General features: G+C 39.8%; 1 protein-coding gene and 1 long non-coding RNA gene across 5 annotated transcripts in view; both read left to right on the forward strand.

Moving 5' to 3' along the window:
* The window catches only part of LOC100136226 (pituitary homeobox 2), a 50653-nt gene extending 45127 nt beyond the window's left edge, over window positions 1–5526 (forward strand). For 3 of the 4 annotated variants that reach the window (XM_021584103.2, XM_021584100.2, XM_021584102.2), the window contains exons 3-4: window positions 2895–3097; window positions 4331–5526. In XM_021584103.2, coding sequence (XP_021439778.1) covers window positions 2895–3097; window positions 4331–4894 — 767 coding nt within the window. In that variant the 3' untranslated portion in view covers window positions 4895–5526. Of the gene's footprint in view, window positions 1–1510; window positions 2098–2894; window positions 3098–4330 lie in introns of those variants that run through there. The other variant, XM_021584101.2, reaches the window with a different exon arrangement.
* A 1835-nt stretch (window positions 5527–7361) lies between these two features.
* Window positions 7362–13308, forward strand: LOC110504310. Its single transcript, XR_005041179.1, has 3 exons — window positions 7362–9184; window positions 10880–11009; window positions 12375–13308. It is a non-coding gene; the product is annotated as an uncharacterized LOC110504310 (long non-coding RNA).
* Window positions 13309–14346: the final 1038 nt, after the last annotated feature.

The following is a 14346-nucleotide window of genomic DNA, read 5'->3' on the forward strand; positions in this document are numbered from 1 at the left end:
GATGCGTGATGTCTATATATTATGCAGTTTACATTCAGATTAAAGACAAAGTATGCATGCAATAATTAGAATACATTTTTTGTAGTTATGAAGAAAGTTATTTGTATTATTAGTATTGCCATTAACAATGCATTCAACGGACTATAATACATTTAATCTATTATATGATATGTGGAGGCTGACAATCAAATCATTTTCTATCATGTTACATATTAATTTAATTTTTATTCCATGGACATTTGAATGCTGTTGGCATTTACAGTATTAACGCACATGCCTAAGGGGAAGAATACTAGTCCCATGTCAACTACTGTCAAACGCCTGCATAGAGAATATCCCCCATGCATACGGCCATTTATCTGCAATGGGAAATCAGCTCGAAGTCATTAAAAGCCCTTATTCCAAATTATTAGGCAAATGAGAATTTTATTAGATTAAAAAGCACTACAAGTCGACTTCCTGAGAACAGCTGAAAGGTCTAAGCGCACAGGATACCCAGCTAAGCACCGAGATAAAAATGAGTAATTTCGAGGAAATCGAATGACCTAAACCGGTGTTTCCCAAAACTCGGTCATGGGGACCCGAATCGGTGCAATTTTGTTTGCCCTAGCTCTACACAGCTGATTCAAACAACCAAAGCCTAATGATGAGTTGAGTTTTTGAATCAGCTGTGTAGTGCTAGGGCAAAAAACATAACGTGCACCCCTTGGGGTCCCCAGGACCGACTTTTGGTAACCAAGGACCTTGCATTTTTGCCCAATTGTTTGGTGACTAATAAGGTTGAATGTGTGACTAGATTGTGTCACTTGACTTCTGATACGATTGATTTGTCTGGTCATCATTTATCTGTTATGCTCGAAATGGCCAACAACTTGAAAAATGTCAACATCCGTTCTGTGAACTATCGGCAGTGGGGTCAGCGCATCCTGGTTTCCCCATCATATAAATATAGCCTTGCTCTTTTGCGCATTGCTCGGAGATGACTGTTTATGAAAGGTCAGTTCATCAGGTGATCTCTGTTGCAAGGTTTCTTCAATGGGGAGAACATAATTTTGACCAAATAAATGCATCATGACCCCCTGTTGGTATGACTTGAATGTTAGATGCAATTTCCCTAGTTGGGTATGTTTTCCATTAAAATCCTCGTGTAAATGTCTGAGAGTAGAATGCACACGACGCGAGTGACGTGCGTTTCAATACTGGTGTTTTATAACGGTGTACTATAGACTTTTCATTGAAAGAAGGAAGACTGTATATGTTTTTATCTTGGGGGTCTGCAGAATGGGCATTCGGTGCATCGTCGGTACACTACCCCATCTCTCTTGACATGGTTTTATTTGGAAGAAAAAAAAGCTATGTACCCCGCATGAACACATTGGCAGACGTATTTTATTTCCCCGTGCGCGGGTTGGTTGGGCAAACCTTCATGTCCACATTGACGGCCTGTCAGAAAATGGGAGTGCTCTCGGTGACGTCAAAGGCATCGGAGAGAGGCACAGTGGTACAGCCAGGGCGCAGCGAACAGCTGAAATGAAGAGCGAGCGGCGTAGTGTGTGTATGCCTCTGGATCTAATATCACCTACCTGTCCTTGTCACTCTGATTCTCCGCGCAGCAAGCAGTATCAGCCCGATTTATCTATTTGCCCCTGCTTCAATCAAAACGCTGTGGGGTTTTTTCTACGACGCGAATTATGCTGTTTCTTCTAAATAGATTTTAAGCAATTCAAACAAAGGTGTTTTTTTTTTGTTTTACTTTAATTTGCGAGGGAGAAGCGTTGATATAAATCTTGACACCACTGATTCCCACTTTTTCCTATCCGTCGGACGTCTCTCTTTTTTTTTGCTTGCACTGAGAGAATTTAATCCGCCTCTGACAGTGAGTCGTGCGCTTTCCTATCCATATGAACTCTATGAAGGATCCATTGAATTTAGACCATCACCACCACCACCACCACCAAACCGGGAATAAACTCTCTTCCACGCAACACAAGGCACTAGCAATGGCCTCTAGTTTGCAGCCGTTGCAGCGGTCTGTGGACTCCAAACACCGGTTAGAGGTACACACGGTATCGGACACCTCCAGTCCAGAGTCCGTAGGTAAGAATCATCCCGTGGTGCATACTGTCAGCACATGACTTTGAGAGGAGGGGATGGTCGTTTTTTTGTTGATAAAGAACAAAAGATGGCTCCCTTACAGCCCCTCTCAACAAAGGCATTTTGAGACCGAGGAAGATGTTATTTTACTAGTGCAAATAGTCATTGGACATATAAGACTGACAGAGGGTCACTTTGTTTGACTATGCAGATTTTCGGATTGTGATTGTGCCAGTAATTGGTTTATTTGTGTTATAAGTGTCACCGAACTTGACGCTCTCATTACTCACATAACCTTTGACTCTGGTGAAGTTCTATTTTTGTTGTGATCATGTTTAATGTCTTTACGCATACCTTTATACGTGTAATACTTTTAAAGTGTGAAATGTAAGCCTTTATTCGATGAAAGACAAAACAGATACACGTTTTAAATAACCATTTGTACAGTATTACCATTGGCACATTGTGCAAATAAAACAAAACAATCAATGTCCTACTGACATTGTTTTGGAGTCACGTTTTATATGACCTTTTTGTAATGTATCTGCATAAACATTCCAAAATAAGGAATCCTAACATTATGAGTAGTATTAGCATAAGAGTAACTGTTGGTTAAGGGCTTGTAAAGTAAACATTTCAGGGTTGTAGTATTCGGCGCATGTGACAAATCAAGTTTGATTCGATTTTTGATTCAAAGGATTTAAAATGGGTTCAAGTTTCACCAGGATGATATCACCGAGGATACTTCACGGCCTGTGACTGACCCGACCATATGATGTATTTGTTTACTCTCTCCACAGAGAAAGACTCAAAGGGTCAGAGCAAAAATGACGACTCTTCAGACGACCCTTCTAAAAAGAAGCGACAGCGCCGACAGAGGACTCACTTTACCAGCCAGCAACTTCAGGAACTGGAGGCCACGTTCCAGCGGAATCGCTATCCGGACATGTCTACAAGAGAGGAGATAGCCGTGTGGACCAACCTCACCGAGGCCCGTGTCCGGGTAAGGCCCCTGGGAATAAACCAACACTATTTATGTGCATCGTTTCGGGTGATTTGTGCCACTCATATTGAGTGGAGGCAAGGACGTCAATTATTACACAAGCATAACGTTAATTGCGCGCGGCCAGAACATGTTTTCTTGGGACATAATAGGTTGCCTAAAGCAAATACTCAGACTGGTTATTCTTTAAAATTATATGACTAAATTAACAAGTCACCAAACACCAAACATTAGATGGCTAAGCCTATAATTTATTGTTATTTATAAAAAGTTAAATGATAGGCCATCCACTTTACACAAATATGTTTTACTGTAAAATAGTACGATTTTACTGTCAATATCAATGAAGTGGATACGATGGAAATGGTTGAAATATAACAATGTCACACATTTACTATATTTACGAATAACATCACAGTATTGTTAGATATCTAACATTCCCGATAACAAGACAAGCACGGTTGTTTATTAGTTGTAGAAAACAAATAATAACTACAGGCTAAACTGTTAGCGGTTAGGTTTGACATTAGCCCCAGACAGACACCAATCGTGTTACTACGTTCATGTGAAGAGGTGCAAAGCTTGTATTTTGTGTTTGTCACTCACGTGATGTATATATAAGGTCACTGACGTGTTTGTCTTTGCCTATGGAGGAATAGGCTTACACACCTTCCGAAATTAAGATGGTTCAATGACAGCTAGGAACGCTGGATGTGTAGTTGGGGTTATATTGGAGTCAACCCGGATTGTTTTGCATGAGAGAAAGGGAATCAATTGCGCCCTGTTGCAATCCAACATAGGCTTGTATCACAAGGAGCGTTGCGCTTTGAAATAAATTACGTTACAATAGTTGTTTTGATAACGTCAAGTAATTACAAGTTTGAGAACAACTCTATATATTTAAAGCATATCCTGTGTTTACACTTTTAGTTGTGGGTATATTTTTGCAAACTGACAAGGTCAAGATTTGTCATTTGTGAAAAATGAATTTAATTGATTTACAGTTCTATGTCTGATTTTGATTTAAGACACATCTAAAGGCCACACATGAACAAAAAAAATACGACATTTGGTTGCTGACCAATTAGGCTACCCATCAATTCTTCTGAATTGCACAGGATAGCCAACAAGTCGTATTTACGTTGGCTATAAAATAAAGCACATGGGGCCTACATGTAGCCTAAAGGCCTACATAATTATCAAATTCTGAACTCCTCTTTTTGTTTGTTGTAGGTTTGGTTCAAGAACCGGCGAGCAAAATGGAGGAAAAGGGAAAGGAATCAACAAGCTGAGCTATGCAAGAACGGCTTCGGTCCTCAGTTCAATGGACTTATGCAGCCCTACGATGATATGTACCCCAGCTACACGTATAACAACTGGGCCGCCAAAGGGCTAACGTCGGCTTCCCTGTCGACCAAAAGCTTCCCTTTTTTCAATTCCATGAATGTCAACCCTTTGTCATCGCAGACGATGTTCTCCCCGCCGAACTCAATTTCTTCAATGAGCATGACCTCTAGCATGGTGCCGTCCGCGGTCACTGGCGTGCCCGGTTCAAGCCTTAACAGCCTCAATAACTTGAACAACCTCAGCAACCCCTCTCTTAATTCGGGAGTTCCCACGCCAACCTGCCCGTACGCCCCGCCGACTCCCCCTTATGTGTACAGAGACACTTGCAACTCCAGTCTGGCTAGCCTGAGACTGAAAGCCAAGCAGCACTCGAGTTTTGGATACACCAGTGTTCAGAATCCGGCCTCAAATCTGAGCGCTTGCCAGTACGCCGTGGATAGACCAGTCTAATACCTGAGAATACATAAACCCCAGTCACAGGAACGATAGACTACCTTTTTTCTTTTTCAAAAGGGCACGAGAAGACTAAACCACTGAAATGAGCTAAACCCTGCGATGGAGCTTTAAATTTAAACGGAAGTTATTAGGCATTTTTTTGCTAATGAGTATTTTGTTCTTCACCCGCGAGTGCAGAATTTAGGATAGACCTACTTTATTTTCGAAGCGTGTTTATTTGAAAGTTTCGAATTTTGGACGTTAATTGACTGAAAGGTTGTATATATATCTAAATATCATCTCCAGTTTATTGAGGCGAATGCTCTTGCTCTCTTCTCAAGGTTCAATTTAACAAAGCATGTGGAAAACCCTAAAGGAATAATGTTTTGCTTGCAAACAAGGGAATGTACATACTAAACGCACCAGTTGTGTGTTTCTAACATATACATTTATTATTAAATGTCTGTGTGAATATCGATTTAGAGTAGCAATCCTGGGTATAAAAAGACGCATCAAAGGTTCCTGCAAAATGACATTGGTTTTGCTCTGTGTATACTATTTGGTATGGAATTTTGTTTCGTTTTTTTCAACATCAAAAAAATAAACTATTGTGTTTTATTTAATGGAAGTAAATACATTGTTCAAAACTTTTGTTGAGGAATTTTGTGCCGATCCAAGTATTCGTGTGAGTTTTGTCGAGTCTATGTGTCTGTTGGGTTTCGATTATGCGAGCTACTAACCCGGCTAATCTATAGCGAAAACAATGGCCCTCTCCAATACACATATGAGTCAAGATGCCCCGTCAGATTAACCGCTGAATACATGTCTGCCTCTTAGCCAAGGCCTCCGAGTGATCACTGGTGCTTGAAATAACACTGGAATCAACAAACAGGAATTGGAACGAACAACAAAGGCACGAGCTCATTAACCTCTGACGTATACTAATCACGAGGGCACGACTCCTGAAAAGAGATGCAAAATATAGCCTAGCACTGGAAGTTTAAGATGGGTTTCTTGATACATCATGTGATGTAGGCCTACATAACATATTCGTCTATGTCAGTAATTGTACATAATACATTACCATAATCAATAATACCAATACAAGGTTAGGCTATTGTATTTTGACCAGCGCAATGTTCTACGAATCTCTCATAAACACAACGATAAACTATTGCAAAACTATTCTGTAGCCTATTGAGCGTTGAGAGCTAGGCCTATGACGTCATGTTCTAGGCGTAGGCGTAAATATGGTAAATATGTGCACTTTTGCTATACCTTATTTGTTGGGCAGATGCACAACAACCTGTCTTTTCAATTAGATAACAATAACAACAATAATCATCATTATATCAATAACAATTTGACAACTATGACTACGACAATAACAGTGTTATACCTGGCTGAAAAGTGCCTACATTTGTTTTTTTTTATGTGGCCGAGCCTACTATTTTTTTTTCAGATAGCCAACCCTCTTTTATACATTGTGTTGACACGTTTGATCCACAATTGTAGTTTTGTCTAGACAGTCCCGTTTAAGATGTGCTGTGGTCCGTCATCAAATGCACCAGTGCGTTTATAGAAAATCAGAACAACTCCACAGCACCGAGAAAATATAATTCACAAGTTTGAACAAACAAACAAAGAGAGGTATATAGCTAGGGGACGGAGGAGGCGGGTACGTGTGATTTCATGACTTCAGGGCAGAGCTCAAGCTCATTTTAGGGCGCAGATGAAAAATTGAAACGTTATCACTGTTGGCCACATTGACTAAGAATACAAATCCCCCTTAAAACTTTCAGCAGATGTCGAGGGAAATAGCCTTCCGTTCTAAATCAAATGGAATGTGTGGGGTAGTTTTATTTAGGCTTGTGGGATTATTTCATATTTTCAGGTGAGCTATTGTTACGTTTATACTTATTACTTACTTACTTGTTATTCATCATGCCCATGCAATGAAAGAAAAAAACAATTTACCTAATTTTGGAGGGAAAATTGATTTTCATGGGCCCATGCTATGAAAATGATTTTAGTCAGAAAAAAATATTGGGGAAAATAAATGATCTAAAATTGCATGCTATAATGGACCTCTTGTTGATCCTAACAGGCCTGGTGAAAATGTTGCCCTAATAGCATAATCCAACAGCTGGAGCGCCACAGCAAACACACTTTTCCATAAAAAGAGCCCACCTAATGTGTTTCTAGAGACCTGGAGGCCATACATTTTCTATTTCAGATCATCTCGGGCTTGATTGAGTAGGTAACGTGAAACAGCAATAGGGTAACAAGGATAAGTCTTGGCAGCTTTGCGAATACGCAGTCTACGTCTCAATACACAACCCAATCAACATTTGGGCGCTGAGGGCCTGAAGAGACAAGTCTTCAGGGGGAGACATCTCACTTGCAAAGAATCCGCCCAACACTTCGGACCTCTCCTTCTGTAAAGCATGGACTACCCGGTAAGAAATATATTTCAATGTTTTCTAAATAACGAAATTCTAACAGGGTCAACATGCCTATATTTTGATTAATTGAACACAAGTGCTTGCTTTCCTCTTGCATTTTGTTTTCGGTGACCGAAAGATTCCACATTTTTTAAGTGAAAATTATGCAACATTTTTAAGATTCTATTTATTTTGGAAGGAAATCAATTGACCACATTTCTTTTGATGCAGCCCAATTTTACCTCCTGCGAAGCTATCGTCCTAAATAATATTAAAAACTCTTCCGTTTGATTGCCGTCTTGATTGAGATTCATTTTATATCGTTGTAGACAATCATTCAAAAATAAACTCGACTTGTTTCATGAAGTTACTGTTATTTCAAGAGCTCATCTTCCACCTTCCACTGTGCTGGGCCTATGATCCTATTATAGCACCACTTCAAAGTTTATCTGGCTACCACAAACAGCAACAATATAATAACTTCGAATAGACTTTAGAGAATAAGCAACATTTTCTTTACCTTTTTTCAAAGATGTGTTACACCCTTGCAAATGTTTCCGTTTATTTGTGGTTCTCCTATTTTATTGCCATTGTGATTTTAACTTACTTATCACGAAACATAATTGGAATGCTGATTCAATTCGTTTATCTAAAATAATCAACTCATGTTGGGTTCCTTATGATAAGGATGTTACAGAAAATGCAGAGAGCCAATCGCCTCTGTTCCACCACTGGGAATTCAAATTAAGCAAGTGAGAGCACACATCCGTGCCTGTCTCGTTGACTCTAATCTAAATAATTAACAAGCTCTCAATATTCATGTCATGGTGTGCCAAACATGTGAGGCATTTTACCAATATGGTGTCTATTTATTGTCCAATTACACACACCAATTACATGCAACTCGGATCTTCTGAAAGCTATTTTCTAACGAATGTGTTATGCATGTCAACTTGTTTAGGCCTTTCTGTTCTGTGCAAATATGCTCGAAATATCATTGCAATTTTTCATTTCATATACACGGGTGCACGAGTTTAAATAAATGCATGCTTAGCAATTTCATATTAAATGAAATTTGTTTTCAAACGTTTCTGATTTCACAGAGATATTGGAGGAAATTGTCCACCCTCCCAAACAAATCAAGCATAGTTTTTGTCATATTAATGGATAATTATTAATAATTCATGACCAACAGCCTATGTTTTCAAATTAGAAATGCATGTTTTCATATGGGTGCAAACCAGTTATAGCGGACGAATATTCTATTTTGAACAGGGAACGGTGGCGAATTAAAATACTTCAATTCTTCCCTAGATTTTTACCAACGTGTCAATTTGAATTACAGTATTTAAAAAGCTACGAATGTATTAACACTTTCAACACTGTTACATTGAAGTCAAGGCTATTAATTAGCATGTTACAATAGCGTAATTGACGACCTTACTTAACATTAAGAGGCCTACTTTTTGGTAAAATACAATATTCCCATAAATTCAATTGGCTAACAATAAACAGATAACTATTGAGCAGTCCTGCATTCCCATTCAGCAATGTAAAGGTGCATACCTTCCTTTTGATGGCTCTACTGTATATTATACAAGTCATGCTGCTATTGTCATAAACAGTTAAATGTCAAAGAGAATGGCAAGCCCTCTTGAATTGTCTGGATAGTAGGAATAGACAATGAATAATCTCAGACAAACTTGTTCATTCAGATCAATTCCAATTATTCTCCTTTCTCACACAAAAAAAACGTTGACCAAACCACTTTGAGCCAGTGGGAGGCTTCTGACCAATCCTGACACAGGGGCTGCAGCAAGAGGTCATATGAGCTGACCCCACACATTCCCCCCCCTTACAAGTGAGAACCTTACTATGAAGGAGTTCTAAAGTCACTTGGTGTCTGTCTGTCTATTTGCGTGCGTGCTTGTGTGTGTGTGTGTGCACGCCTGTGTGTGTGTGCGCCTGTGTATGCCTAGATGTGTGTGTGTAAGCCTGTCTGTTAGCTTGCATGTGCATGTGTATGTGTGTGTCTGTGGTGTTGTGTGTGTGCACGCCTGTGTGTGTGCATGTGTATATGAGTGTGCTTGCGTGTGTATATCAGTCTGCTTGTGTCAGTCACAGGCTCATGCTTTGAAGGCTGGGAGCGTGCAAGTTTGTGTGACGCTGAAACAGCTCTAGGCGTCCCTTTTCCGAGGGCCGTTGGCCGGCTGGCCGGAGCGTGTGAAAGCAGATAACCAGGGCAAATTTCATGACTCACACACTTCCTGCTCTGTGAAGTTATATTAAAGGCTGCAGAAAAAACACCACATCTCTGATGTTTTGGCTCCAAATCGATTGCTACACATTGAGCATGTTGGCTTCACCCTTGAAAGTGTTCAAAGGATCGGTACCACGGCCCTAATGTGCCTGGAATAGAAACATGATATGATCCGTGGCTGGATTACTTAAATAAACAGCCCTGTTTTCTAACAGTCTTTTCTTCAGCCATGTGTTGTTATATTGAGTATTCGGTTTTATAGCAGTCTTGTCACAAATATATGGACGGGTTGGTTGTTTAGCAACAAAACCGACGCGTGTGCAACTGTGAGGTAAAACAGATGGGGTTGGCTTAGACTGTTGACAACATGTAAACTATATTTAGTCCCCAAATGTTTCTTGAAAACATAAATATGTTTGCACAATGAGCACTTGCTTTCTCTCAAATACATTGTTACAGTTGTTGGTTAGCTAGCTAGCGAATTTTAGCCAAATTAGCATAGACATGACATCAGCCAAAACAAGACATGGAATCAATTACAAGATACAACGAGCTGAAACGAGCCACCTACGATTCCCCACTTGGCAGCTTCTTGTCATTGTTACTGGCTATCTGACCATTCAGAATCAAAACAAGGAACGTCTTCCAGCCACATCAAAACACGCTCATAATTTCGGTGACTTTGTCAGCTAACCCGTCTATTGTAATGTGCAATTGCCTATTAGGAATGTGCACTAAGTGTCTTTTGGGTGCCATTGGGCCGGCCATATGTAACCAGCCAGGTCACCGTGATAGAAGTCAGTATTCAACGTCCATCCATGTCTGAGGACGTCGGGAGAGGACGTGGAAACCGGCCACTCGGGGCAACAGTGAGCGATGTTACCTTCAACCAGGTTTTGGTTTTCCTCGTGCATTGTGGGTGGGGATGGTGAATGGGAGTAAGCATCTGCTTCTCTGATTCAAAAGGTTGCAAGTTTGAATCCAGCGTTAAAAAGTTGTTTTAGATATTGCTGTTTTAAGCCTATCCCAAACCTTAACCTTTACCTTAACGCTTCAAAGTTAATGCCTAAGCGTAAAATTTTGGAGTTAATGCCTAAACGTAACCCTTACTTTAAAAAAATTGATTTAATGCCTATATTTAAATTTAACCACTTCGAAATGTGATGTTTGGAACAACTTCGAAATGTGATGTTTGAGAAACATGGATTAACATCTAATTCTGACGTGAGACTGTGAGAAGTAGTTGTCGTATCAAGCGTCTCAGATTGCTGATTTGGGTTTCGTTTTTCCTTTTAGATCAACATAAATAGGACTGCATGGCCAGACAGGACCTGTGACACTTGAAACAAAGGGACCCTGCTCGTGTGGTGTCACTCTGCTTCCGTGTGATTGATACAGGCCACAGCGGGGGCTTCAAACAACAACGGTAACGTCTGAATAAATGCCTGAATGGATAGATGTGTATTTCTTATGTCAGCGTGATGTACTGTAGTTGCTATATGACCTGTGATCCATTTCACTGGGGGGGGAAACAGAGACAGAAAGACTTGTTTAACATGTCATGGGAATGTTTTAACGTCTGCTGTACATGATAAGACCAAACAAATGGTAATCCATACATTATTTAAGCAGTTCAGACGAGCAGGAAAAGGATAACATTACATTGACTTTGCTGGTGGATGGGAGGAGTTATGCCTTTACGGTGTGAGGAGTTTTTAAACCCGAAACAAACTTTTAAAGACACATTTTGCATAGAGGTTGAGGTGAGAAAGCTGGTCACACTTCCTTTGAATATCCGTTTCATAATGCATTATAAGCACATTTATAGTGCCTTTATTAGCAATGCATTATGAACAAAAAACGGTTGTGTCCCTCCATAAGAAGCCTAAAAAACCTATCTTAGAGCCATATTGTCCAATGAACACATCTCCTACTGTAACTAGCAATATCTTCCTCTTCATGTCCTTTCATGTTAACCTGACAAGCCTTGAGTCTCAGCCTCATCTGAGTCATGTTCAGGCACCTTTACTTTACACTGTCTGTCTGCTTTCTTTTCAAACAGTGTCACTCGCGTCACTCCTCAATGTTCCTTTTTCTGTCACCTACTGTAACATTATATCATTGGCTATTACCTCTACCCCTACTGTCAGCCGCCCAAAGATTCTCTGACAACTACCTTAATACAGGGCATACTTACATGGTGATTTAGAATTTTATCAAGGATAAATTTCCTAGAAGGACAAAAATCTAATATTGTAAAATTGATTTTAAAAAGTAATTATCAACTATGCATGAGCTTGCCTTTAATGTTATTACTTTCAACAAATAAATGGTAAAAACATACATTAGAGAAATTCGAAGACAATTCAAATACAACCCTTATTTGAACTGAGACATACCAGACCCACTCACTTTAGTCAGTTGAGGTTGACAGGCGTTGAGTGGTGTTCTATGTCTATGGCTCAATTCCAAACCAAAAACATGTTCCCTTGCCCCAGGCCCTGACATTGTTTACTTACCCTTGCAGATCTGAAAATCACTGTAAGCTACATGTCAGAAACTACACCCCGTCAATGAAAAGACCTACCCAGATCTTTACGATCATCAGAACAAGGGGAATCAACAAGGAGAGAGGGAAGGGAGCAATGGATAGTATTGGAACCCAGCCCAGCAGGGACTTATGTGCTCGAGCTATATGTCACAGATGGTAGGATCTCAGGGAGTTGATGTAGGAAATCCACTGAGTAATATTGATCTGTGGAAACATCCTCTCTATGCCTGATATCCACAGGATGTCCACTACCACCGGGGGCTGCAGTGAGACATAGCTACTGGGATTTCCAATAGTACCCACTGCCCTCTGACAGACACCTGCTACGTGGACCACAGCTCCACATCTCTCCATCTAGATTCTACGCTACAGCATGGTCGTACTGCAGTGAAACACAATGTCTGGTGATACTGCATAACTAATCTAATCATATAGAAATGTTTTGCTGTTTTTATACCAGTATATTAAAGTATGCATATGCAAAAATGTATACGGTTTGTCATGGCATGATGTACGCAATTAGATTAGATTGTTATTAGTAAGGATGATGATTATCTCAATAAATAAAGATTTCCATTAAAAAATGTGTTTAAAAACAATTAACGCGACAGGGTGTGTATATGGCTTAATATTGGTTTAGACCACTTGGTAATTCAGATATAGCAACTGTCAGATGTACTATCAGACAACTATTGAGATAAAGAAAATCTTGAAGTGACTTTAAAATACTTCAAATTATTTAAGGCAAGCTTGATTTAGCTTGGAGTATGCACTCCAGTATTCCATTGGTTTTATTGTGAACATAAATCAATTGCACCTCGAGTACTTGAATGTATTTGACACAGGTCTGGAGAACTGTGACAACCAACCCATGTCTCAGTTTCCCCTACATTATTGCCCAGCTCTATGAAAAGCAGGAAGTGCAAAATCGGAGCGTTGCAGAGAGTTTGTCTCACAACTATTAAAGGATAGTTCATCTTTTCACAAGCAAACATAATTTCAACCCGCTTAACATGATCACACCTGGACGACAGTGCCTTCAAAAAGTATTCACACCCCTTGACTTTTTCCACATTTTGTGGTGTTACAGGCTGGATTTAAAATGGAGTAAACATAGTTTTTTTTTTTTTTATCACTGGCCTACACACAATACCCCATAATGTCAAAGTGGAAATGTTTTTTTGTTTGTTGATTTTTTTTTTTTTTACAAATGTATTAAAAATGAAAAGCTGAAATGTCTTCAGTAGTATTCAACCTCTTTGTTTTGGCAAGCCTAAATAAATTCAGGAGTAAAAATGTGCTTAACATGTCACAACATAAGTTATATTGACTCACTGTGTGAAACAGTGTTTAACATGACTACCTCATCTCTGTACCCCACACATACAATTATCTATAAGGTCCCTCAGTTGAGTAGTACATTTCAAACACAGATTTAACCACAAAGACCAGGGAGGTGTTCCAATGGCTCAGAAAGAAGGTCACCTATAGGTAGATGGGTAAAAAAAAAAAGCTGAAATGTAATATCCCTTTGAGCATGGTGAAGTTATTAATTACACTTTGGATGGTGTATAAATACACCCAGTCACTACAAAGATACAGGCGTCCTTCCTTACTCCAATGCTGGAGAGAAAGGAAACCACTCAGCGATTTCACCACCAGGCCAATAGTGACTTTAAAACAGTTACAGATAATAATGGCTGTGATAGGAGAAACGTGAGGATGGGTCAATAACACGTAGGTACTTCACAATGCTAACCTAATTGACAGAGTGAAAAGAAGGAAGCTTGTACAGAATAAAAAATACTCCAAAACATCCATCCTGTTTGCAACAAGGCACTAAAGTAATACTGCAAAAACTGGCAAAGCAATTACATTTTTGTGCTGACTACAAAGTGTTATGTTTGGGGCAACGCCAATACAACACATTACTGAGTACCACTCTCCACATTTTCAAGCACAGTGGTGGCTGCTGTCACACCCGGATTTGTTTCACCTGTCTTTGTGATTGTCTCCACCCACCTCCAGGTGTCACCTATCTTCCCCCATTATCCCCTGTGTATTTATACCTTTGTTCTCTGTTGGCCTGTTGCTAGTTTATCTTGTTTGTTCGTGTCAACCAGCGTTTTGTGGCTCACCTTCTGCTTTTTCTAGACTCACAGCTGTATTCACTGCCAAAGGTGATTCTAACATTTATTGACTCATGGGTTTG

This window comes from Oncorhynchus mykiss, chromosome 31 (assembly GCF_013265735.2).
Source record: "Oncorhynchus mykiss isolate Arlee chromosome 31, USDA_OmykA_1.1, whole genome shotgun sequence".
Taxonomy (NCBI): Eukaryota; Metazoa; Chordata; class Actinopteri; order Salmoniformes; family Salmonidae; genus Oncorhynchus; species Oncorhynchus mykiss.